Source organism: Salvelinus alpinus, chromosome 19 (genome assembly GCF_045679555.1).
Source record: "Salvelinus alpinus chromosome 19, SLU_Salpinus.1, whole genome shotgun sequence".
Taxonomy (NCBI): domain Eukaryota; kingdom Metazoa; phylum Chordata; class Actinopteri; order Salmoniformes; family Salmonidae; genus Salvelinus; species Salvelinus alpinus.
Window position 1 is genome coordinate 25470657 of NC_092104.1, and position 26678 is coordinate 25497334.

Genomic DNA, 26678 nt, shown 5'->3' on the forward strand with positions numbered 1-26678 from the left:
TGGGAATGTACTTAGTTGAGCAGAAGTTCAAACATGACTTCACCCTTTCAGCATAAACCCAGGGAGTGTATTTAGTTGGCCAACAGCCAAAGTGTAAACTTTGCATGGCCTTGTGACACTTCCCTCCTGTTTACAACATGGCTACCGTTTACAACTTTTTAGGACTCAAATTTAATTGTAATACTTTTTTTACTAAAACATAACACATTGAATTCCTAGGGGGGCTTTGGTGTGCAAACCTCCATAGTGGCTCTGACAGCTATGTCGTGTCTCTGCCATTACTCTGGTTGTAATAAGATTAAAGCATCTCTTGCAGAAACATCCCGTTTTGGCTCAAAAGGGGCCAAACAAAGGCTCCCATTGGTTGGATAAATCTCCTTGCATTCTTCCCTCCTGCTTCTAATTCTCCTCTGTAATTATCGCTCCAGCCATTCTGGTTTAGAGGGAAGGCGGGGACATTAAATTATCCAGAGAGTCGTGAAGATATTGTGGGCTATTGTGGATTGGATTCCGCCACCCATTCCTTTCTCCAGCTCAATCCTGCAGAGCTGAAAACACTGTTTAGAGAGAGACAAGGCGGCTCTGGTAGAAAATTAGAAACATTTCATTACGGATCTCGTAGGAAGAGAGGAAGTGGTCATGAGGATTGCAGACCACAGGAAGACTAGTGCAATCAAAGATGGCTATCTGCCATCAGGTTTAACATACTTCCACAGTGCCCACCCTGCACACCGACACACACACACCGACACACCGACACACACACACACACACACACACACACACACACACACACACACACACACACACACACACACACACACACACACACACACACACACACAGTATATGCACACACACACACACACAGTATATGCACACACACACACTCACACAGGCAGGCAGGCACACACACACACACACACCTGACAAACACTAGCTAGCTACTGCACACCAAGTTAATTTTAACAAAGCCAAAGCAACAGCATTTCAACATGGGACCTCCCAGAACTTAGGGTTATCTGAACCCTCAGTGCATTCGCATTGACCCACGTTGTCGGTCTTAAATAACATGGCTTTCTTCCCTTTTTTTGGTTTCATTCTTTCCTTTCATGTTCATTATTTCTGTTCATCATCAACTGTTTGAATGATATGGCTTGCGGGGGAATTCACAAGAGCAGTGGCGTCCGCTGAGAGCCGAGGCGTTGACAATTTAAATGATTACGCCATGTCGGTTGTAGGCCCATTTCGTGATGTTTTTGTTTCAGAGGCGGCGGTAGGAGATGAGATTCAGAGCCCAGCAGAGTGTGATTGGCATGCAACGGTTGACAGGCTGGCAGCGCCACGCTCCGTTATGACCAAGGATCACGATGGGTGGCATCCCAACAGCTGGCCTCGGAGAGAATAACTTATTTATAATCTCATCCCCTCATAGCCGGGGAGCTGCCAGTAATGGCACACTTAAGTTAAGAGAGCATGGTGAGAGGCTCGAAAGCTGGCCTTTAAGCTCCCCTACACACAGAAACACACACAACGCAAACACACAAACACACACACTTCGCATTAAGTGCTGCATTGTTTCTGAGTTCAGAGGATTTATTTCTCCATTGGATTATTTATGTCCATGGAGAATTCTATAGCCTACTTTGTGACTGAATATGGTGACTGGAATGGTTACTCAAAGCCAAAACAGTCACTCATCACATTCCATGCATACAATTCCATTCCAGAATAGAGACTGGGCTAGTGATCTCACTAGGCATGATGTTATGGAAGGCTATAGGGTTATTTATGTGTACACAGTCAGGAAGTGTATGTTGTTATTCTATTCTACGTGGCATGAATGTACATTCACATTGCAGGCCCATCTAATGACAGTGAATGACAGCTCCTAGTGTTTCCTGGCAGCTAGGCGAAGTCAGACATACATGTTTTATCTGACGGTTGCTGTGAGTTTGAGGTGTGTGTGTGCGCATGTGTGAGGTCACAGGAGGTGTTTGGCACTGGCCCTTATTTACTGAGTTTCTACTTTCACTTGGTGCAGCTGTCGATACGCCCTAACTTTCCCTCCCGTTTTGGAATAATGTCGCTCTGACTCACATCTCTATTTATTACACAAAATAAAACGGATGAGTTTGGGGAGTAAAAAAAGGGAACATAGAAGGTGTTTACTTTCTGTTAGGGATTAGGGAGTTCAGGAAAGTTTCTGTGTCAGGGTGAAAATAACACTTCTTCTCTGACATTGAATCCACAGAGGGCAATTCCACGGGAACAGAATGATGGTGAGACTAAGATTACTCCCTCTAAACTGTATGTCAAAGAAAAACCAATGATTGCAAAGTTAAACAAACCATACAACTACTTTTAGTAATTTCCACAGACATTCTTACAAAAACACTAACTTGAAGAACAGTGCAGATGCTAAATTTGGTAACAGAATGATGCTAACAGAATGACAGAACAAACAGCACAAACCGTCATTCAGTTACCCAACTTTGCATCTGCTCCTTCAGAACCTTTCCCAGACTTTGGGTTCTGGATGCTAATGTGATAAATGTACCTGTGATGAGTAAAGATGAGAGACAAACAATGACTCTAAAGCCTGATTCTCCATTCAGTTCCGATCCACAGTCTACGCTTTGCATCTATACTAACAGTCAAATTTCATTAGACAACTGTAGATTACTCAACCGGGACACTATAGGGAGAAAAAACAAAGAAGCAAGTCACAATAGTAACACTCTTGTTGTTGTTGACATTTTAAAACCCTTTAAATGAAATGCTGCACTTGTAAATCAAGCCGTTAAAGCATTATGGAGTCATACCATGAAATGCTACGGCTTCCCCTCTCGCTCTTGCACATGGGCGGACTTAGTGATTTGGAGGCCCCAGGCAGAGGCCAGTCTGACTGTCAAACAAATCACTTTAAAAAGTAGGTTACTTTTGCACGGTCATCCCAAAAAATTCCAGCATCTGAACAGTGCACTGTGCACCTGCCAACTTTAATTCAATTCGCAAGTTGCAGAAACTATCTCACCGGAGAAAGCATCCGAGCGAGCGAAACAGCTCCCCTCTATCTTACTATATGTAGCCCATGTACAATGCATTCGGAAAGTATTCAGACCCCTTGACCTTTTCCATTTTGGAACCACCAATTCTCTTCCAAGAGCTGGCCGCCCGGCCAAACTGAGCAATCGAGGGAAAAGGGCCTTGGTCAGGGAAGTGACCAAGAACCCGATGGTCACTCTGACAGAGCTCCAGAGTTCCTCTGTGGAGATGGGAGATCCTTCCAGAAGAACAACCATCTCTGCAGCACTCCACCAATCAGGCCTTTATGGTAGAGTGGCCAGATGGACGCCACTCCTCAGTACAAGGCACATGACAGCTTGGAGTTTGCCAAAAGGCACCTCAAGACTCTCAGACCATGAGAAACAACATTCTCTGGTCTGATGAAACCAAGATTGAAGTCTTTGGTCTGAATGTCAAACGTCACGTCTGTTGGAAACCTGGCAGCATCCCTACGGTGAAGCATGGTGGTGGCAGCATCATACAGTGGGGATGTTTTTCAGTGGCAGGGAATGGGAGACTAGTCAGGGTCAAGGGAAAAATGAACGGAGCAAAGTCCAGAGAAAACCTTGATGAAAATCTGCTCCAGAGTGCTTAAGACCTCAGACACAGCCAAGACAAAGCAGGAGTGGCTTCAGGACAAGTCTCTGAATGTCCTTGAGTGGCCCAGCCAGAGCCCGGACTTGAACCCATCAAACATCTCTGGAGAGACCTGAAAATAGCTGTGCAGCGACGCTCCCTATCCAACATGACAGAGCTTGAGAAGATCTGCAGAGAAGAATGGGAGAAACTCCCCAAATACAGGTGTGCCATGCATCATACCCAAGAAGCCTCGAGGTTGTAATCGCTGCAAAAGGTGCTTAAAATAAGTACTGAGAAAAGGGTCAGAAAACATGGAAAAAGTCAAGGGGTCTGAATACTTTCCGAATGCAGTGTATCATACAGGGGCGTTGTACACATACATGTCCTGTCCTCTGCCTTGACAACAATAGCAGTATTATCAGCAGTTACTGTCTTTTTACTAAATAAATGCAATAACTTAGAATTTTAACAGAACAATTACCTATTTTCTTTCCTTCTTTTTAATTTCTCTGTCCCGCTCTGAAAGCACCTCACTGCTGCAGCTTCATTTCAATGAAAGTCACTTTTTCAATCATATTGCGTAAAACAATTCACGGGAACTCTGTCAGGGTGGAATAGTCCATTATTATGAACCAAACTTGTTTCTACTATTATGACAAAAATGTGGAATATTGATCTATTATGAACTATTATTCGGCTGTATGGATTCATTAACTTTTTGGCTGCCTTTTTTGTTAACAATGTGGCCTCATTAACCTGGGCTCAGTGGCCAGAAAAACTCCCCTCCCACCCACCAATGAAAAAAATTACAAACGGAAAAGTGGTGCGTGCATATGTATTCACCCCCTTCGCTATGAAGCCCCTAAATAAGATCTGGTGCAACCAATTACCTTCAGAAGTCACATAATTAGTTAAATAAAGTCCACCTGTGTGCAATCTAATTGTCACATGATCTGTCACATGATCTCAGTATATATACACTTGTTCTGAAAGGCCCCAGAGTCTGCAACACCACTAAGCAAGGGGCACCATGAAGACCAAGGATCTCTCCAAACAGGTTGGGTTATAAAAAAATATCCGAAACTTTTAACATCCCACGGAGCACCATTAAATCCATTATAATTTTTTTTTAAGAATATGGCACCACAACAAAACTGCCAAGAGAGGGCCACCCACCAAAACTCACAGAACAGGCAAGGAGGGCATTAATCAGAGAGGCAACAAAGAGACCAAAGATAACCCTGAAGGAGCTGCAAAGCTCCACAGCGGAGATTGGAATATCTGTCCATAGGACCACTTTAAGCCGTACACTCCACAGAGTTGGGTTTTACGGAAGACTGGCCAGTAAAAAGCCATTGCTGAAAGAACAAAATAAGCAAACATGTTTGGTGCTAGCCCAAAAGGCATGTGGGAGACTCCCCAAACATATGGAAGAAGGTACTCTGGTCAGATGAGACTAAAATTGAGCTTTTTGACCATCAAGGAAAATACTATGTCTGGCGCAAACCCAAACACCTCTCATTACCCCAAGAACACCATCCCCAAGAACACCGTTTTTCATCGGCAGGGACTGGGAAACTGGTCAGAATTGAAGGAATGATGGATGGCGCTAAATACAGGGAAATTCTTGAGGGAAACCTGTTACAGTCTTCCAGAGATTTGAGACTGGGTATTTTGGAGATTATTTCCTTTTCAAACAACCAAAAGTGAGCAGGTGTAACCTGAATAAATGGAAAAAGGCCATTCTTGAACATTGGATGAAACATTCCTACCAATTTACTAGAAAACCAGTTTGGTTTTAAGTATAACTTTTGTATGACTGATGCCTTTAGTGAGAGGTCTAATGCTTTAATATTTAATAATTTCTTCCCTCCGAATTCATATTCGTTATATAAATAGGCCCTTTAAGTTTTGTCTGGCTTGCCATTCTAAATCAAATTGAATATTTTTTGTTCATAATTTAAAAAGCAGGTCACTAGGTGTAGGCATAACCATGAGCAAATAGGTAAACTGTGGTATGACTAAAGAGTTAATCAGGGTTATTTTTCCACAAATAGACAGGTATTTTCCTTTCCATTGTAGCAAGATCTTATCTATTTTTGCTAACTTTCTAAAAAAAATAATTGGAGTGAGATAATTTCTTTCTTTTGAGATTTGTATACCGAGTATGTCCACATCTCCGTCAGACCATTTAATTGGTAAACTACACGGTAATGTAAAATTAGCATTTTTTGTGATACTTTTTTTAATCCAGAGAGGATAGCATCTAGATCCTCTATTAAGAATCTAGACCCTCTTTGAGGCCGTGGAGAGATTCTAATTGTGGTTTTAAAAGAAAACATGAATCATCAGCGTACAATGACACAGTTTTTAAGCCACGGATTTCTAATCCCTTAATATTATTGTTTGATCAATTTTAACAGCTAACATTTTGATGGCAATAATAAACAGATATGCCGATAATGGACGACGTTGTTTTACTCTTCTAGATAGTTTAAAACTTTCTGAGATGTAGCCATTATTTACTATTTTACACCTAGGGTTACTACAGTGGGGAGAACAAGTATTTGATACACTGCCGATTTTGCAGGTTTTCCTACTTACAAAGCATGTAGAGGTCTGTAATTTTTATCATAGGTACACTTCAACTATGAGAGACGGAATCTAAAACAAAAATCCAGAAAATCACATTGTATGATTTTTAAGTAATTAATTTGCATTTTATTGCATGACATAAGTATTTGATACATCAGAAAAGCAGAACTTAATATTTGGTACAGAAACCTTTGTTTGCAATTACAGAGATCATACGTTTCCTGTAGTTCTTGACTAGGTTTGCACACACTGCAGCAGGGATTTTGGCCCACTCCTCCCTACAGATCTTCTCCAGATCCTTCAGGTTTCGGGGCTGTCGCTGGGCAATACGGACTTTCAGCTCCCTCCAAAGATTTTCTATTGGGTTCAGGTCTGGAGACTGGCTAGGCCACTCCAGGACCTTGAGATGCTTCTTACGGAGCCACTCCTTAGTTGCCATGGCTGTGTGCTTCGTGTCGTTGTCATGCTGGAAGACCCAGCCACGACCCATCTTCAATGCTCTTACTGAGGGAAGGAGGTTGTTGGCCAAGATCTCGCGATACATGGCCCCATCCATCCTCCCCTCAATACGGTGCAGTCGTCCTGTCCCCTTTGCAGAAAAGCATCCCCAAAGAATGATGTTTCCACCTCCATGCTTCACGGTTGGGATGGTGCTCTTGGGGTTGTACTCATACTTCTTCTTCCTCCAAACACGGCGAGTGGAGTTAGACCAAAAAGCTATATTTTTGTCTCATCAGACCACATGACCTTCTCCCATTCCTCCTCTGGATCATCCAGATGGTCATTGGCAAACTTCAGACGGGCCTGGACATGCACTGGCTTAAGCAGGGGGACCTTGCGTGCGCTGCAGGATTTTAATCCATGACGGCGTAGTGTGTTACTAATGGTTTTCTTTGAGACTGTGGTCCCAGCTCTCTTCAGGTCATTGACCAGGTCCTGCCGTGTAGTTCTGGGCTGATCCCTCACCTTCCTCATGATCATTGATGCCCCACGAGGTGAAATCTTGCATGGAGCCCCAGACCGAGGGTGATTGACCGTCATCTTGAACTTCTTCCATTTTCTAATAATTGCGCCAACAGTTGTTTCCTTCTCACCAAGCTGCTTGCCTATTGTCCTGCAGCCCATCCCAGCCTTGTGCAGGTCTACAATTTTATCCCTGATGTCCTTACACAGCTCTCTGGTCTTGGCCATTGTGGAGAGGTTGGAATCTGTTTGATTGAGTGTGTGGACAGGTGTCTTTTATACAGGTAACGAGTTCAAACAGGTGCAGTTAATACAGGTAATGAGTGGAGAACAGGAGGGCTTCTTAAAGAAAAACTAACAGGTTTGTGAGAGCCGGAATTCTTACTGGTTGGTAGGTGATCAAATACTTATGTCATGCAATAAAATGCAAATTAATTATTTAAAAATCATACAATGTGATTTTCTGGATTTTTGTTTTAGATTCCGTCTCTCACAGTTGAAGTGTACCTATGATAAAAATTACAGACCTCTACATGTTTTGTAAGTAGGAAAACCTGCAAAATCGGCAGTGTATCAAATACTTGTTCTCCCCACTGTATACATAACTTTAACCCATTTTATAAGAGATTCCCCAAAATTGAAATATTCTAGGCATTTATATATAAACGCCAGTCGTACTTTATTAAAAGCCTTTTCAAAATCAGCAATGAAAACCAGTCCTGGTGTCCCTGATATTTCATAGTGTTCTATTGTTTCCAGTACTTGTCTTATATTATCTCCAATGTATCGCCCATGTAAAAAACCTGTCTGATTAGGATGAATAATATCTGACAATACTTTTTTATTTCTATGCGGCAAGCATTTTTCTAGGATTTTTGCATCTCAACACTAAAGTGTAAGAGGTCTCCAATTTTTTAAATGGACTGGATCTTTATATTTACCACTTGGGTCCTGTTTCAATAATAATGATATCAGACCTTCTTGTTGCGTGTCTGATAATCTACCATTTATATAGGAGTGGTTAAAACATGCTAATAATGGTCCTCTGAGTACATAAAAAAAAAGTTTTGTATACCTCCACTGGTATGCCATCCAGCCCTGGAGTTTTCCCAGCCTTAAAGGCTTTAATTGCATTAAGAAGTTCCTCTTCTGTAATTTGGCCTTCACATGAGTCTTTCTGTACAGATGTTAATTTTACATTATTATTAGGAAACAAATCCATACAATTAGTTTCAGTTAGTGGAGATGGAGGAGACTGAAACGAAAACAAGTACTTTACTTCCTCTTTCAAAATATCATTCGGTGAATCATGCGTGACTCCATTATTTGTAACAAGTTTCAATAAAACATTTTGGTAGCATTTCTATATTGAAGATTGAAAAATAATTTGGTGCATTTTTCCCCATATTCCATCCAGCTCGCTTTATTTTTTATAATATATTACACTGGATCTTTCTTGAATAAGTTCCTCCATTTCTTTTTGATTTTCCTCTAACTTCTTCTGTGCCTCTATGGTACAGTTTCTATTGCTATCTAACTGTACTGTTAGTCCTTCAATTTCCTTTGTTAAAATGGACTCTTTTGATCGAAATTGCTTTTGTTTTATAGATGAATACTGAATTGCACGGCCTCTAAATGCACATTTAAAAGAGTCCCATACAATAAGGGGATCTGCTGTACCTATGTTATGTCTGAAAATGTCAGTTATACATTCTTCTGTCCTAAACAATTTATCATCTAGTAGGCTTTGATTACATTTCCAATATCCTCGCCCACGTGGAAATTCTGTAAGAGTAATATATATGCCAATTATGTGATGATCCGACCGCATTCTGTCCCCTATCAACACTTTTTAAAACTTTTGGTGGCAGAGAGAATGGCATAAGAAAGTAGTCAAGACGACTAGCTTGATTAAGCCTCCGCCATGTATATGTCACTAGGTCAGGGTATTTAAGTCTCCATATATCCACTAATTCCAATATATCCATGACATTCATGATTTCCTTAAGTGCCTGAGAGTGATAGTTTGTAGTGTGATTTCCTTTCCGGTCCAGAGAGGTATTTAAGACCGTATTAAAATCTCCCACCATAATAATAGAGTCTAATGTTGCTTGTAGAGTTGATAAATTCGTATATATATTTTCAAAGAAGCTTGGATCATTATTATTTGGACCGTATAGGTTAATAAGCCATATGTATTTATTGTTCTATAACATATTTAAAATAATCCATCTACCTTGATGATCTGTTTGGACAATTTGCAAATTTGGATAAAAATGACTGTTAATTAAAACCATCACCCCTTTTGAATGTCTTTGCCCACGGGAGAAATATATTTCACCCCACCAGTCCCTTTCCCACAAAACTTCATCTAAAATTGTTGAATGGGTTTCCTGTAAACAATAGATATTATATTCCTTCTCTTTTAGCCAGGTAAATACTGATTGTCTTTTCTTATTATCTGCTAAGCCATTACAGTTGTAACTGGCTATACTTATTTCACCACTTACCATAATGAGATACAACTTTCAATTCTATTTATCAAAATATATGTTTGTAAACATACCATTAAAAAGTAACATGATGATTGAGTGTCTATATAGCTGTACCATGATATTTGCATTGCTACTAAGTAAACCTCCAATTGGTCCCCACTATTCCACCCGCTAAAAGCCCTCCTCATCCCGAGTTGGGTTGTCATCCCAATGCCCAGCAGACCACCCCCGACCCCCTGTATCCCATAGCCCTGAAAAGACTGGGATCCATCCTTCAAAAAGAGCACACAGTGCCATTTACAGAACAGAAGTAGATCAACCACCAAATGCATTTCCATCGCCCTCAACTCAATTTGTACTATATATAGCAATCAAAAAATATATATATATTTTTAAAATCCTGTTTCTTAATTTCCATAATTAGCTATTAATATTTGTAGTAATGTAGGCAACTTATGCAAAGGATTTTACCTCTCACCAGTCTCGCCATTAGCAAAATGACATTATTGCAAGCAATTATTATATTAGCAAACAATTCTTGTGAATCATCCTATATTGTCCCTAACATCTTTTACTCCTTCGCAACAGTTGTGGGATACCCACATACACACTCAACACTCCCCCCCCCCCACAACCATAGGCTCACATTCTCAACAGTTACACCATCCCAGAGTCCAACTCAAGAAAGGTCTTGATTTACGAATGCATATACAGTTGCAGCTGTATGAGAAGGCCTGTAAGACCGTACAAAAAAAATGGGCAGAAATGGAGAGATTTTATTAACCATTGTCACGTCCTAGATGATGGAGGTCAAATGTACACCTTTTCCCTGAAACACCCACAACACGGTCCCCCGTAGTGACCATATTCCCAAGCATCTCCATGCAGTCAGACGTTTGATTTTGTGCCACCAGGGCCACAATAATATACCCCCTCTCTGAATGTCCGAGTGTGACCCCCTCCCCATGGGTTACTGCAGCTAGTGTTGCCAGCACTGCCACTGCCTGGGTGGGGGCACCTCACCGGAATCCCCACCGGCTAGGTACAAGGTCTTCAAGGTTCTCATTAGCAGCTTTGAGAATGTCCTTGTATAATATGCTCTCCCTTTAGGGGGCTTTGGCTTTGCAGGACCAACCTTGCCAAGCAGGCTCAGAATCTTGAGGGGGCAGTGCTGCTCTAGGTCTCTGACCGCATTTTGGCTGCATACAGGCCGCTTACAGCAGGCCCATAAAACAGATAGGGACTTCTCCTTAGTATCTAGGTCGTTCAGGTGGGTGTCTAGGGTATAGGGTTGTGGACCGTTCCATCAATACAGGACCATTAATAAATAAATTAGATATATAATTTATCTTAAAAATGTAGTTCCCCATGATAGGACAATAAATACATTAAATGTATAATTTATTTTAAAACCCTGTTCCACCATGATAGGACAATAAATAAATAAATAAGACATATAATTCATTGTAAAAAAGTATTTCCATCGTCTGAACAACATTGAAAGCTCTCTCTCACACCCGCGCTCACAGCAATACATTGGTTCTGGGATATGCAACCATTTCCTTTCTCACTCAACGCCACACTTTCCCAAACAGAAATAAAACACACACACCACACCATCCACACATACTGTGCCTTCTGTTTACTGAGTTTTTATCTTCACCATGTTGAATTAGTGCTTTTGTGTTCCAATTAGTTATATTTGAAGATATATAGAAAAGCTATATTTTTTATTGTATTATTACAATCCATAACCGGGCTAGAATTGTGTTTCATTATTTTCCTCGTCTATAAGAACTTTGTAATTTTTTTAAATACAGTGGGGAGAACAAGTATTTGATACACTGCCGATTTTGCAGGTTTTCCTACTTACAAAGCATGTAGAGGTCTGTAATATTTATCATAGGTACACTTCAACTGTGAGAGACGGAATCTAAAACAAAAATCCAGAAAATCACATTGTATGATTTTTAAGTAATTAATTTGCATTTTATTGCATGACATAAGTATTTGATACATCAGAAAAGCAGAACTTAATATTTGGTACAGAAACCTTTGTTTGCAATTACAGAGATCATACGTTTCCTGGAGTTCTTGACCAGGTTTGCACACACTGCAGCAGGGATTTTGTCCCACTCCTCCATACAGACCTTCTCCAGATCCTTCAGGTTTCGGGGCTGTCGCTGGGCAATACGGACTTTCAGCGCCCTCCAAAGATTTTCTATTGGGTTCAGGTCTGGAGACTGGCTAGGCCACTCCAGAACCTTGAGATGCTTCTTACGGAGCCACTCCTTAGTTTCCCTGGCTGTGTGTTTCGGGTCGTTGTCATGCTGGAAGACCCAGCCACGACCCATCTTCAATGCTCTTACTGAGGGAAGGAGGTTGTTGGCCAAGATCTCGCGATACATGGCCCCATCCATCCTCCCCTCAATACGGTGCAGTCGTCCTGTCCCCTTTGCAGAAAAGCATCCCCAAAGAATGATGTTTCCACCTCCATGCTTCACGGTTGGGATGGTGTTCTTGGGGTTGTACTCATCCTTCTTCTTCCTCCAAACACGTCGAGTGGAGTTTAGACCAAAAAGCTCAATTTTTGTCTCATCAGACCACATGACCTTCTCCCATTCTTCCTCTGGATCATCCAGATGGTCATTGGCAAACTTCAGACGGGCCTGGACATGCCCTGGCTTGAGCAGGGGGACCTTGCGTGCGCTGCAGTATTTTAATCCATGACGGCATAGTGTGTTACTAATGGTTTTCTTTGAGACTGTGGTCCCAGCTCTCTTCAGGTCATTGACCAGGTCCTGCCGTGTAGTTCTGGGCTGATCCCTCACCTTCCTCATGATCATTGATGCCCCACGAGGTGAGATCTTGCATGGAGCCCCAGACCGAGGATGATTGACCGTCATCTTGAACTTCTTCCATTTTCTAATAATTGCGCCAACAGTTGTTGCCTTCTCACCAAGCTGCTTGCCTATTGTCCTGTAGCCCATCCCAGCCTTGTGCAGGTCTACAATTGTATCCCTGATGTCCTTACACAGCTCTCTGGTCTTGGCCATTGTGGAGAGGTTGGAGTCTGTTTGATTGAGTGTGTGGACAGGTGTCTTTTATACAGGTAACGAGTTCAAACAGGTGCAGTTAATACAGGTAATGAGTGGAGAACAGGAGGGATTCTTAAAGAAAAACTAACAGGTCTGTGAGAGCCGGAATTCTTACTGGTTGGAAGGTGATCAAATACTTATGTCTTGCAATAAAATGCAAATTAATTACTTAAAAATCATACAATGTGATTTTCTGGATTTTTGGATTTGGATTTTAGATTCCGTCTCTCACAGTTGAAGTGTACCTATGATAAAAATTACAGACCTCTACATGCTTTGTAAGTAGGAAAACCTGCAAAATCGGCAGTGTATCAAATACTTGTTCTCCCCACTGTAGCCATGGAGTAGTCTTTGTGTCTCTGAACAAATGGTTATCAATATATTGTTTATCGACGACGAGAGCTACTCATTTCCCTTTTAATCTATTTTCCTTGAAAATTGGATACAGAACTTTACGCCGTTCTGCAATTGTAACGGTTGTCGTCGGTGGAAGGAGAGGACCAAAGCGCAGCGTGGTTAGTGTTCATCGGTTCCCCTGTCTTACTCTCTGTCATGTTTGGGTGTTGCTTTTTTCGTAATATTTGTCGATACATTTCTCTAGTCTTAAGATTTGTTTTGTGTTATTATCCAGATGTGTCACGTTCCTGACCTTATTTCCTTTGTTTTGCCTTGTTTAGTTGGTCAGGACGTGAGCTGGGTGGGCATTCTATGTTATGTGTTTCTATGTTTGGTTTAGGGTTGTCAACTAGCCTGATATGGTTCTCAATCAGGGGCAGGTGTTTTACGTTTCCTCTGATTGAGAACCATATTTAGGTAGGCTGTTCTCACTGTTTGTTTGTGGGTGATTGTTCCTGTTTCAGTGTACCAGTGTTAAGTGTTGTTTGTCGGTTTGTTGTTTTTTTGTTCGTGTTAAAATAAGTATTCCAATAAATATGGAAACATACCACGCTGCGCTTTGGTCCTCCTCACTTTCACCCGAAGACGAGCGTTACAAGATTGAAGATTATCACCCACCAGATTGTATAGTGCTAATATTTAGTCTAACTTGCCAATATTGAATATTACGTTTTTAACTTGAGGTGCTCTACATAACTACGTTCAGTCCGCCATTACCTGTCTCAGTCCCGTCCCTACATACACTCAATTAGTATTTGGTAGGATTGCCTTTAAATTGTTTAACTTGGGTCAAACGTTTTGGGTAGCCTTCCACAAGCTTCCCACAATAAGTTGGGTGAATTTTGGCTCATTCCTCCTGACAGAGCTGGTGTAACCGAGTCAGGTCTGTAGGCCTCCTTGCTAGCACACGCTTTTTCAGTTCTGCCCATACATTTTCTATAGGATTGAGGTCAGGGCTTTGTGATGGCCGTGGGGCGACGCACAATTGGCCTAGCGTCGTCCGGGTTAGGGAGGGTTTGGCCGGTAGGGATATCCTTGTCTCATCGCGCTCCGGCGACTCCTGTGGCGGGCCGGGCGCAGTGCGCGCTAACCGAGGGGGGCGTGTGCACGGTGTTTCCTCCGACACATTGGTGCGGCTGGCTTCCGGGTTGGAGGCGCGCTGTGTTAAGAAGCAGTGCGGCTTGGTTGGGTTGTGCTTCGGAGGACGCATGGCTTTCGACCTTCGTCTCTCCCGAGCCCGTACGGGAGTTGTAGCGATGAGACAAGATAGTAATTACTAGCGATTGGATACCACGAAAATTGGGGAGAAAAGGGGATAAAATAAAAAAATTAAAAAAATAATAAAAAGAATAGCATGTCATAGCAATTAATCCGGCAAAGCCAAAGACACGACATATGTATATACTGTATTTTATACCATCTATTGCATCTTGCCTATGCCACTCGACCTTCACGCATCCATATATTTATATATACATATTCTTATTCCATACCCTTACATTGTGTGTATAAAGTAGTCGTTGTGAATTTGTTAGATTACTTGTTAGATATTACTGCACTGTCGCTACACCCGCATTAACATCTGCTAACCATGTGTATGTGACCAATAAAATTTGATTTGATTTGACGATAACTTAAGTACTATATACACACGTACACATGGATTTTGTGTTGTAGATATGTGGTAGTAGAGTAGGGGCCTGAGGGAAAACACTTAATATGTTGTGAGAAGTGTTGTGAATGTATTGTAATGTTAATTGTTTTTATAACTGCCTTAATTTTGCTGGGCCCCTGGAAGAGTGGCTGATGGGGATCCATAATGGGGATCCATTATAAATACAAATACAAACATAAGGCTTTGTATTCAGGACATAACAATTTTTTTGCAGTTTTACTTTAGTGCCTTATCGCAAACAGGATGCATGTTTTGGAATATTTTTATTCTGTACAGGCTTCCTTCTTTTCACTCTGTCATTTAGGTTAGTATTGTGGAGTAACTACAATGTTGTAGAGTAACTACAACTGTTTTATAGTCACCATTGGCCTCATGATGAAATCCCTGAGCATTTTCCTTCCTCTACGGCAACTGAGTTCGGAAGACTTAGTATCTTTGTAGTGACTGGGTGTATTGATACACCATTAACTACACAAAGGTGCAGACATGGATACGCACACATTGTGATATTGTTGTATGGTAGTATTGAATATTTTGTGTTGTGAATATGTGATGGTGTAGGGATGTTATATGATGTACTGTTCTATCTTTAGCTCATTCAGTACAAACATAGTTCACTGTTATATGTTTTGTTTTATATGTAATGTGGGTGCTTTGGTGTGTTTGGACCGCAAGAAGAGTAGCTGCTGCCTTGGCAGCTAATGGGGATCCCTAATAAATACAAATACAATTTCAAAGTGTAATTAATCGCTTCACCATGCTCAAAGGGATATTCAATGTCTGCTTTAAACATTTTAAAAAATGCATTTACCAATAGGTGCCATTTTTTGCGAGGCATTACAAAAACCTCCCTGGTTTTGTGGTTGAATATGAGGTTGAAATTCACTGCTCGACTGAGGGAATTTACAGGTAATTCTATGTGTAGAGTACAGAGATGAGGTAGTCGTTAAAAAATCATGTTTAACACTATTATTGCATGCAATTTATTATGTGAGTTGTTAATATTTTTTTTACCCCTGAACTTATTTAGGCTTGCCAAAACAAAGGGGTTTAATACTTGACTCAAGACTGTTTCTGCTTTTTCAAAACTGCATCATTCCACTCTGCTGCCTCTCTCTCTCCCCACACATCCGGTACTGAAGAAACAACCCAAAAGAAAACTGTTTTCTTTTGAAGCGATTTCCCTCTGCTCTCTGACACACACACGTACACGCACGCGCACGCGCACACGCACACGCACACACACACACACACGACCTTTCCTCAAAGCAAAAGGTTTAACGTTGTGCCGTTTCAATTAACGTTGGGGTGAGTGTTCCATCATCTTGCTGGCTGACACACTCTCTCTCTCCCTAATGAAATGCTTTCTTCTTTCAGAGTTCCAGCGCCTCTGTTCTCCTCTCAGGGACCATGAATAATGCAATAACAGGAACTTTGGAAGTCCTTTAATGATCTATGTTCTATCAACAGCACCTCTTTATAGTGCAATCAGGCAGGGACAATTAGTTATACACAGAATAACAAACTCATAGTGAATTCAAAATTATGTCCCTGAAATGATTCATGTCCATAACATCTTCCTCCACGCCCTCATCCGGGTGCAGACCAATCACTACTAGTGTGTGTGTATGTGTGAGTGAGTTCGTGTTTCAATACACTGCTGGAGCCCTATATCTCATGCTGGGTATTACCGTAATTATAGACTCCTGCATGTTGGTAAGTGATGTTGACAACAAATCAGGGATGAAATAAACATGAAATCTCCCACAAATCTTTCCCTGTTATTTCAGCTCCGCCAGTGCATTTTGGGGAGAAGAGCTGCCCTATCCCCACATTCTCTAAAATAAACAAGGGGGAAATACACTGAATTTACACAGATAAACTAACATGTACTGTAAGTGAAAGTACATCCACAGTACACAGGATTATCATAGACAAATAAACAGTGTAGGTGAGTGTAATATCCTATTTGAATTATCATGCGTAGACTACAGCTGCCATCCTACTACTGTAGCTACTATAAAATGATTAATTCAGTTGAGCAATAATCCAAGTTTGACATACTTAGAGTCACCGTAGCTTTACCTGTGTCATCAAGTTAATCCGTTTACTTCACACCACATTTACATCATGTATATGTAATACAGGTAAACACCAAAAAAATCATGTTTTCATCCTCATGCATGAAATACAGCAACTGCTCTCCCAAACACGCATCATCTCAACACTATATCCCTAGATGAAAACACAGAAGTGACGCAATTGTGTGCCATTGAAACTTGATCAAATTGCAGCTAGCCAATTGCTACTTTCTAGTGAGTGCAGCCAGTGTTGCAGCTAACCTAGTGTGCCTAGCGCTTCCAGTGAGCGCAGCCTGTGTTGCAGCTAGCCTAGCATGCCTAGCACTACCAGTGAGCGCAGCCTGTGTTACAGCTAGCCTAGCATGCCTAGCACTACCAGTGAGTCCAGCCTGTGTTGCAGCTAGCCTAGTGTGCGCAGCCTGTGTTGCAGCTAGCCTAGGGTGCCTAGCACTTCCAGTGAGTGCAGCCTATTGAACATGCTAATTATCCTCCTCACAGCTCTTCTGCTTACTTGATTTTAGAGTGATAAAAAGGAGGCAGAATCGGCTTACCTCCGTAAAGCACCGCAATTAATTGTAATCTAGTTTAATAAGAGGCCCACTTTACCTTGCTAATGTGGCTAATTGTAGCCACACAGGAAGTGCTATTGACTGAATGGTTGCCATTAGACATGATGATGGCACTGATGTGTGAATATCCTCAGCCCACAATATACACACATATCTCTCTCAACTGCTATATGCAGACAGAAAAACACAGGTGCGCACACACACACAAACAAACACACACAAGCAAACACCCACAAAGGCAGACCACAGCAAAGAGATTTGTTGTGGTGGCTGCATGCCAAAGTTGTTTGACTGTAGCAACTGGTTGAGGTGTTTATTCTTTGGAAAGGCGAGGAGAAAAGGGCGAAGATGGAAATGTTTCTGCACAGAGACACAAGACAAGTACTCATTAAATCAGTAGAAGGAACAGTACAACAGTAAACAACCTATATTTATTGTATCAAAAGCTCCAGATGGTAAAACAGTACAGCAGTACAGCAAACCGTTTCATCGTGGCATAACATTCCTCAAGTGTATTAGAAATAAGCAGTACATGTAGGGACTCATGTTATAAGTAAACAATTTAGATAAGACATTGCTTCGAGTATCAGTTGACTCTTAAAGTAGGCCTATAGACATATAAATACTTGGGAAGATGAATCTTTGAGTCTGGTGCTAGCTCAGCTAAAGGGAGGGGAGTACTGCAACAGTCTGTTGGTCCTCTCAGGTTCTGTATCTATAGTGGGCCTGGTTAATCCTAGCCAGGTTTGACAGTAGAGAGGCTGGAAGAGACTCACTTCCTACACAGCTGCTTTACCTCACAGGCCCAGGTGACCCACTTGCTTACACCATCTACAAATCTGCTGCTGGCCAATAGCTGTCTGCCTGTCTGTCTGCCTGAACCCAGAATCAGCCATTTACACCCATCAACACTGTTCCAACACTGCTGAAATAGGAGGGGACTAGCTGGCCTTGTAACTAGTTGTGTCCCTGAAACTCATAGGCTACAGAAACATTGGCTGCTATTCAACTCTCATGTCAAGCAGCTCAAATGCTTGGGAGTGCTTCACAAAAGGCCTGGGAGCTCTGCTAGCAAAAGCGTTGTTATCATATCAACCTAGCTAATGACATCAAATCAGCAGCAGTCAACTGTCAAGGTGGCAATTTAAGAAGTAACGAAATGGCACCCTATGCCACTCTAGCATGTGTAAGCAAGTGCAACACTTGACATCCTTCCAGTCAGACCAAACCATCCACGATAAGCCAATGTATTTCTTGGTAGCATTTTTGTCAAAACAAGGCTAATTTGGTCATTTCTCTTTAAATAACATTTGACAGAAAGTCAATGGCAGTCATGGATTTGGGATATTCTCCCTTTCAGTGACAAGAAAAGGAACGACAGGTTGAAGTTGTACTAAGTAAACCTCATTGACAGAACAAGCCTACCTTTTGTGGGTTCTGTGCGCTTGGGTAGATCCAGCGTATCGTAGTTTTTGTCATTCTCGCCGTTTTTTCTGGCTGGATAGAGCCAGAGAGAACATATATAAATGCCACATTCAGAGACAACCTGACAGAGTTCACTGACAATATCCTAGAGACGATGCAGGACCACACACGCGCAGATGAACACACACACGCATGCATGCACAGACACACGCACACAGAAACATGCATCACTGCACACACAAGTCTAGTAGTAGCCCTTCCCAGAGATGGCAGGTGGGAATCCCCTTTAATAATGCAGGGAGGGTAATGGAGCCAGGTGACTACACAAGGGCCAGCTAATGAACCTCTCTCCATCAATATCCTCAACAGGGAGGGGACATGCCTATGTCACTATGTGAGATTCAACCTTTAACATTTCAAACAGAACTTACCAGCAGGATGAGGGGAAACTGCACTGCAGTCTAAAGCTGGGACTAAAAACTAGAGCCCAAGTTCTTTTTCACTACCCAGACTTACCCGTCTTACCTGGCCCTCCCCTACCTCTACCCCCGAGATTAGGCTAGGTTTGGATTACTAACACCATGACGTTGGGGGGCATGATGAAAGAGGTAGAACTACAGTAAGGGTGCAGCAATTAAAGGGTGGAAACACGTGAAGTCCTTCAAACTTTTTGGAGGAGACCCAAACTGCTAATGCTACAGTAGCTATAAGGGAAGGGGTGAGAGGGTGTGCTGAGTCAAGACATGAGGACACTCACCTTGATTAAACCATTCCTCTATAGTTAGCCAAGGAAGCAGCAGCAATGCCAAAAACACAAGCAGGGAGAAGAGAAGAGTAAATGATAAAATAGGTTGTGAGGATTAGAGGTGACAATAACAAGTAAACACTTCAGTCAACTTGGGGCTGTACATTTGAGGGAGGGAGGGAGGGGGAGAGAGAGAGAGAGAGAGAGAGAGAGAGAGAGAGAGAGAGAGAGAGAGAGAGAGAGAGAGAGAGAGAGAGAGAGAGAGAGAGAGAGAGAGAGAGAGAGAGAGAGAGAGAGAGAGAGAGAGAGAGAGAGAGAGAGAGAGAGAGAGAGAGAGAGAGAGAGAGAGAGAGAGGGTGTATGTTAGAAAGAAAGCAAGGGAGGGAAAGGAGAAATAGAGGCAGTAGTGCTGAGCGATTAGTGCTTTTCTTTGTCGGTTCAGTTTCGGTTAGAGTCTTACAAAACTACCACAGTTTACGATTTCGGTTTCAATTATTCTTTTAAACATTATATGCATTATGAAATAATGACATTACCCTTATTTTTGAGCTTTTTAATGGAAGTTCCACAGCCAAAAATATTGAACATTCAATTGCCAAAACATAGAAAATATTCCCTTCTCTGTCAGGTCCACATTGGGTAGACATCAATGGAAAAATTGGAAATGACTATGAAATAATATAATATTTCAGTTGTGTATATTCCTTTGTTTTTATTTTATAATTGTATTATTTGTGAAACCTTAAAGTCATCATCTCATCTGTGTTTAAGCAGTAGCAGCCAAACAACCAGACAACGTAATCTCTGTACTCCCCATACTGTTCTGTCTTTAGTCATCTTATTTAGCTAGGCTAGCTGCAGAGCTGTCTGACGAAATCCAGAAATGACCAGAAAGGTGAGATTTTATCCTTTCTTGGAGTAAGCCGCATTACTACTCATTGTTTATGGCACTCTCATGACAAATAATTACTTTTGGGAATTACGTAGATTACATTTTCCATTACATTTAGTTACAGTTAACTGGTTTTAATCGCTCAGCACTAAGAGGCAGAGGGAAAGAAAGAGAGCAAGAGAGAGAGTGGGAGAATATAAGGAAAGAAACAAGTATATAGGTTAAAAGGAGACAAGCGGAGAGTAAATCCCATTAGCACTCCACAGGTATTCTTTTGGGACAGTGTTCAAAGAGGCTGTGGTGTCAGTGTGCTCGGCTCATTATAGAGAAAGAGGTGTGTGGTCTAACTTTAGTATCCATTTGTGTTCCAAAAGTCCTCAGAAGAATAGTAAAACAAGGAAAATTTGGGGACATTTCGTCGGTATTTTAGGCTTAGGGGTTAGGGTTACGGTTAGGGTTAGGATTAGGAATTAGGGTTAGGTTTAGTTTTAGGGTTAGGGGTTTGGGGTTAAGGTTAGGGAAAATATAATTTTGGATGGGACTACATTTTTTGGTCCCCATTTGGATAGTAAAACCAATGTGCGTGTGTGTATCACTACACTGTAGTGCCACAAACGAGGAGAGAGAGGGTCAGTCACTGCCACACAAGGCACTAAGCCAGCCACACATAACAGCACAGGAATACAGGAATCAAGAATAAAAAGAGAAACGCAAAAAGCAACCATTAGCATTCACTAAATAAGTTGGCCTGAAGTGTCTGTTCATGGTAATGGCTTTAATGGCAAGTGTCAGAATTCGGGGGGGTAATTTAGAGCGTTTATCATGTAACTAATTGCTGGGAAAGACTGTGTTGTCTAAACAGCTCTCCTGAAAGATCTGACTCCCCTTCCAGCACTCATGCTGGTTTTATAGGGCCATGTTTAGCTTTTTTAATGTAGGCTCTCTCTCCTTCAAAGTACACCTCCAGGGCCTGCGAAGGCTAAACACACCTCATTAACTGCTATGTACAATAGAAGCCGACTGGCTAATTCGTTTGAGATTGCCATCTATGATATTCATCTGTAAACACACACACTTTTAGACACATGCTCCAGTGCTTTCTTGGCCTCTAAATCAGTGATGTCCCCCTTTGGACCCTGAGGGGTGAAAGGTCAGTGAAATTGGGTGTCACATCATTGGCTAAGTTATTAATTTCCATCATTATTTGTTGTGGGAGAGGGAGCTCTGCTTGTTGTTCAGCGATTAGTCAGCCAGTGATTGAGAGGTAGCAAATATATACGAATTACATTCTGTATCTGTTTAGGACCAGAGGTAGCCTATACTAAATACTGTAACTGTCTAGGGAGAAACAGCTCTGGGCTAAATTAGGTAAATAGAGCTCTAAAGAGCTGAAAAACTGTGTGATAGGCCTGGATACATACAGTTAACTATACAAACGGACATGTCCCATTTTGCAAATAGCATACAGGTTTAGATTCCATTGTAACTGAATGCCAGATAAGGAGAAAAGTGAGAACTTTTTCTGTATTGTTGTTAATAGGTGCTTCCTACAGATCAGCCATCACTGGCGGTCCATGGACGAGACTCGTTTTGGGACTGAGTCTACATTTTGAAGCTGGGCCTACGTTTTGAAGCTGGGCCTACATTTTGGGACTGGGCCTATGTCTTGGGACTGGGCCTATGTCTCGCCAGTCTCCCTCTGTTTTGTCCTCTTACCTTTGGCCTTCTTCCCTCCAAAGCAGCCTGCGTCATCCTTCTTCTTCCTCTGAGGGCCCGCAGAGCCCGGGGCCTGCAGAACGGACGGGTCTGTGAACTTCTCTGCACCTGGGATCTCTTTGTGAACGTGGTAAGACAGGTTCCTCATGATACACACACAGTTCTCCACAGACTGGTGGGGGGGATAGAGGTAGAGGGAGGGACAATGTCAATTCAACCTATACAGATTGATCAAGCAATATCATATGAAAGGAACTGGTTATTTGCTAGGAAATTAGATAGAGAAAAGCAAAACTCAGCAGTTAAGAGATCTGCAACCACGGTATTAAATGTCTCCTATGAACATAGAACATATTGACAATGCAGATATAGCAATATCGGTCGTTTTGGAGGCTCACCTTGTTGTCCATGTCTTTCTTGCCCACAGCTGACTGCAGGGCGTGCAGCAGAGCATCCACAAGCCCCTCACACTCCCTTAGTCTGCGCCTTGCCTCGGCCCCGTCCGAACTCACATTCCTGGGGTAGAGAAGGCAGAGAGACAGGGAGGTTAAAGAGACAGAGATTCACAGGTCAGAGACACAGAAAACAACCACATGTTTTAAAGACCAAAAGCATTTCATTAAAAAGCCTCAAGAATATAAACAGATTGGCAGACTTGCAAATGGTACTTGCGGATTCTTCATTCCAAATCAGACTAATGTAAATTGAACAAAAATATAAACACAACATGCAACAACAAATATTTTACTGAGTTACAGTTCATATAATAAAATCAGTTCATTAAAATAAATAAATTAGGCCTTCATCTAGGGATTTCACATGACTGGGAATACAGATTTGCATCTGTTGGTCACTTAAAAAAAAGGTAGAGGCAAGGAACAGAAAACCAGTCAGTATCTGGTGTCACCACCATTTGCCTCATGCAGCACGACACATCTCCTTCGCATAGGGTTGATCAGGTTGTTGATTGTGGTCTGTGGAATGTTGTCCCACTCCATATCAAATCAAATCGTATTGGTCAAATACACATCGTTAGCAGATGTTAATGCGAGTGTAGCGAAATGCTTGTGCTTCTAGTTCCGACAGTGCAGTAATATCTAACAAGTAATCTAACAACGCTCCAACAACTACCTAATACACACAAATCTACAGGGAGGAAAAGAATATGTACATATAAATATATGGATGAGCGGCATAGGCATGGTGCAATAGATGGTATAAAGTACATTATATACATACGAGATGAGTAATGTGAGATATGTTAACATTATTAAAGTGGCATTGTTTAAAGTGACTAGTGATCCATTTATTAAAGTGGCCAGTGATATGAGTCTCTATGGAGGCAGCAGCCTCTCTGAGTTAGTGATTGCTGTTTAGCAGTCTGATGGCCTTGAGATAGAAGCTGTTTTTCAGTTTCTCGGTCCCAGCTTTGATCACCTGTACTGACCTCGCCTTCTGGATGGTAGCGGGGTGAACAGGCAGTGGCTCGGGTGGTTATTGTCCTTGATTATCTTTTTGGCCTTCCTGTGACATCGGGTGCTGTAGGTGTCTTGGAGGACAGGTAGTCTGCCCCCGGTAATGCGGTGTGCAGACCCTCTGGAGAGCCTTGCGGTTGAGGGTGGTGCAGTTGCCGTACCAGGCGGTGATATAGCCCGACAGGATGCTCTCGATTGTGCATCTGTAAAAGTTTGTCAGGGTTTCAGGTGACAAGCCAAATTTCTTCAGCCTCCTGAGGTTGAAGAGGCACTATTGCACCTTCTTCACCACACTGTCTGTGTGGGTGGACCATTTCAGTTGGTCTGTGATGTGCCAAGGAACTTAAAACTTTACACCATCTCCACTACTGTCCCTTCGATGTGGATATGGGGTCGTTCCCTCTGCTGTTTCCTGAAGTCCACGATCATCTGCTTTGTTTTGTTGACGTTGAGTGAGAGGTTGTTTTCCCGACACCACACTCCGAGTGCCCTCACGTCCTCCTTGTAGGCTGTCTCGTCGTTGTTGGTAATCAAGCCCACTACTGTTGTGTCATCTGCAAACTTGATCATTGAGTTGGAGGCGTGCACGGCCACGCAGTCATGGGTCAACAGGGGGTACAGGAGGTGGCTGAGAACGCACCCTTGTGGGGCCCCAGTGTTGAGGGTCAGCAAAGTGGAGTTGTTTCCTACCTTCACCACCTGGGGGCGGCCCATCAGAAAGTCCAGTACCCAATTGCACAGGGCGGGGTTGAGACCCAGGGCCTCCAGCTTGATGATGAGCTTGGAGAGTACTATGGTGTTGAATGCTGAGCTGTAGTCAATGAACAGCATTCTTACATAGGTATTCCTCTTGTCCAGATGGGATAGGGCTGTGTGCAGTGTGATGACGATTGCATCGTCTGTGGACCTGTTGGGGCGGTATGCAAACTGAAGTGGGTCTAGGGTGGCAGGTAATGTGGTGGTGATATGATCCTTGACTAGTCTCTCAAAGCATTTCATGATGACAGAAATGAGTGCTACGGGGCGGTAGTCATTTAGTTCAGTTATCTTTGCCTTCTTGGGTACAGGAACAATGGTGGCCATCAGCAGACTGGGATAGGGAGCGATTGAATATGTCCGTAAACACACCAGCCAGCTGGTCTGTGCATGCTCTGAGGATGTGGCTAGGGATGCCGTCTGGGCCAGCAGCCTTGCGAGGGTTAACATGTTTAAATGTCTTACTCACCTCGGCCACGGAGAAGGAGGGGGGGTCCTTGTTAGCAGGCTGTGACGGTGGCACTGTATTATCCTCAAAGCGGGCAAAGAAGGTGTTTAATTTGTCTGGAAGCTAGATGTCGATGTCGGTGTTCGCACTTTCAGTTTTGCGCGAATGCCGCCATCCATCCACGGTTTCTGGTTAGGGTAGGTTTTAATAGTCACAGTGGGTATAACATCTCCAACGCACTTCCTTATAAACTCACTCAATGAATCAGTGTATAGATCGATGTTATTCTCTGAGGCTGCTCAGAACATTTCCCAGTCCGCATGATCCAAACAATCTTGAAGCATGGATTCCGATTGGTCAGACCAGCGAGCGTTGAATGGTTCTAGTCACAGGTACATCCTGTTTGAGTTTCTGTCTATAAGACGGTAGGAGCAAGATGGAGTCGTGGTCAGATTTGCCAAAGGGAGGGCGAGGGAGGGCCTTGTATGCATCATGGAAGTTAGAGTAGCAGTGATCCAGTGTATTGCCTGCGCGAGTGCTGCAATAAATATGTTGATAGAATTTAGGTAGACTTGTTCTCAAATTTGCTTTGTTAAAATCCACAGCTACAATAAATGCAGCCTCAGGATATATGGTTTCCAATTTACATAGAGTTCAGTGAAGTTCCTTCAGGGCCATCGTGGTGTCTGCTTGAGGGGGTTTATACACAGCCATGACGATAACTGACAAGAATTCTCTTGGGAGATAATATGGCCGGCATTTGATTGTAAAGAATTCTAGGTCGCGTGAGCAGAAGGTCTTGAGTTCCTCTATGTTGTTGAGATTACACCATGAGTCGTTAATCATGAAGCAGACACCCCCATCCTTCTTCTTCCCAGAGAGGTTTTTATATCTATCGGCGCGACGCATGAAGAAGCCTGGTGGCTGAACCGACTCCGACAACGTATCTCGAGAGAGTTATGTTTCCGTGAAACAGAGAATGTTACAATCTCTGATGTCTCTCTGGAAGGCAACCCTTGCTCTAATTTCACCTTTTGTCAAGAGACTGGACATTGGCGAGTAGTATACTCAGAAGTGGTGGGCGGTGTGCACACCTACGGAGCCTGACCAGGAAGCCGCTCCGTCTGCGGCGACGTTGTTTTGGGTAGGCTTTGAGGATTAGATCCACTGTCCTGGGTAGTGGTCCGAACAAAGGATCCACTTTGGGAAAGTCGTATTCCTGGTCGTAATGTTGGTAAGTTGACGTCACTCTTATATCCAATATTTTTTTCCGGCTGTATGAAATAACGCTTAAGATTTTCTGGGCTAACAATGTAAAAAACAATATACTGCATAGTTTACTAAGGACTCGAAGCGAGGCGGCCATCTCTGTCGTCGCCATCTTAATTCCTCTTCAATGGCTGTGCGAAGTTGCTGGATATTGTCGGGAACTGGAACACGCCGCCATACACGTCGATCCAGAGCATCCCAAACGCGCTCAATGGGTGACATGTCTGGTGAGTATGCAGCCCATGGAAGAACTGGGACATTTTCAGCTTCCAGGAATTTTGTACAAATTCTTGCGACATGAGGCCATGCATTATCATGCTGAAACATGAGGTGATGGCGGCAGATGAATGGCCTCAGGATCTTGTCACGGTATCTCTATGCATTCAAATTGCCATCGATAAAATGCTGTTGTGTTAGTTGTCCGTAGATTAT

The 26678-nt window shown here is 42.5% G+C and overlaps 1 protein-coding gene across 23 annotated transcripts in view; it reads right to left on the reverse strand.

Annotated features, from left to right (window-relative positions):
• Positions 1-26678, reverse strand: part of LOC139545899 (splicing regulator ARVCF-like) — a 348966-nt gene that overhangs the window by 30348 nt on the left and 291940 nt on the right. For 17 of the 23 annotated variants that reach the window (XM_071354098.1, XM_071354091.1, XM_071354085.1 and 14 more), the window contains 4 exons: positions 22697-22814; positions 22299-22470; positions 19703-19720; positions 18946-19017 (listed from right to left, as the gene is read on the reverse strand). In XM_071354098.1, coding sequence (XP_071210199.1) covers positions 18946-19017; positions 19703-19720; positions 22299-22470; positions 22697-22814 — 380 coding nt within the window. The remainder of the gene's footprint in view (positions 1-18945; positions 19018-19702; positions 19721-22298; positions 22471-22696; positions 22815-26678) is intronic. The other 6 variants (XM_071354099.1, XM_071354088.1, XM_071354084.1 and 3 more) reach the window with 2 other exon arrangements.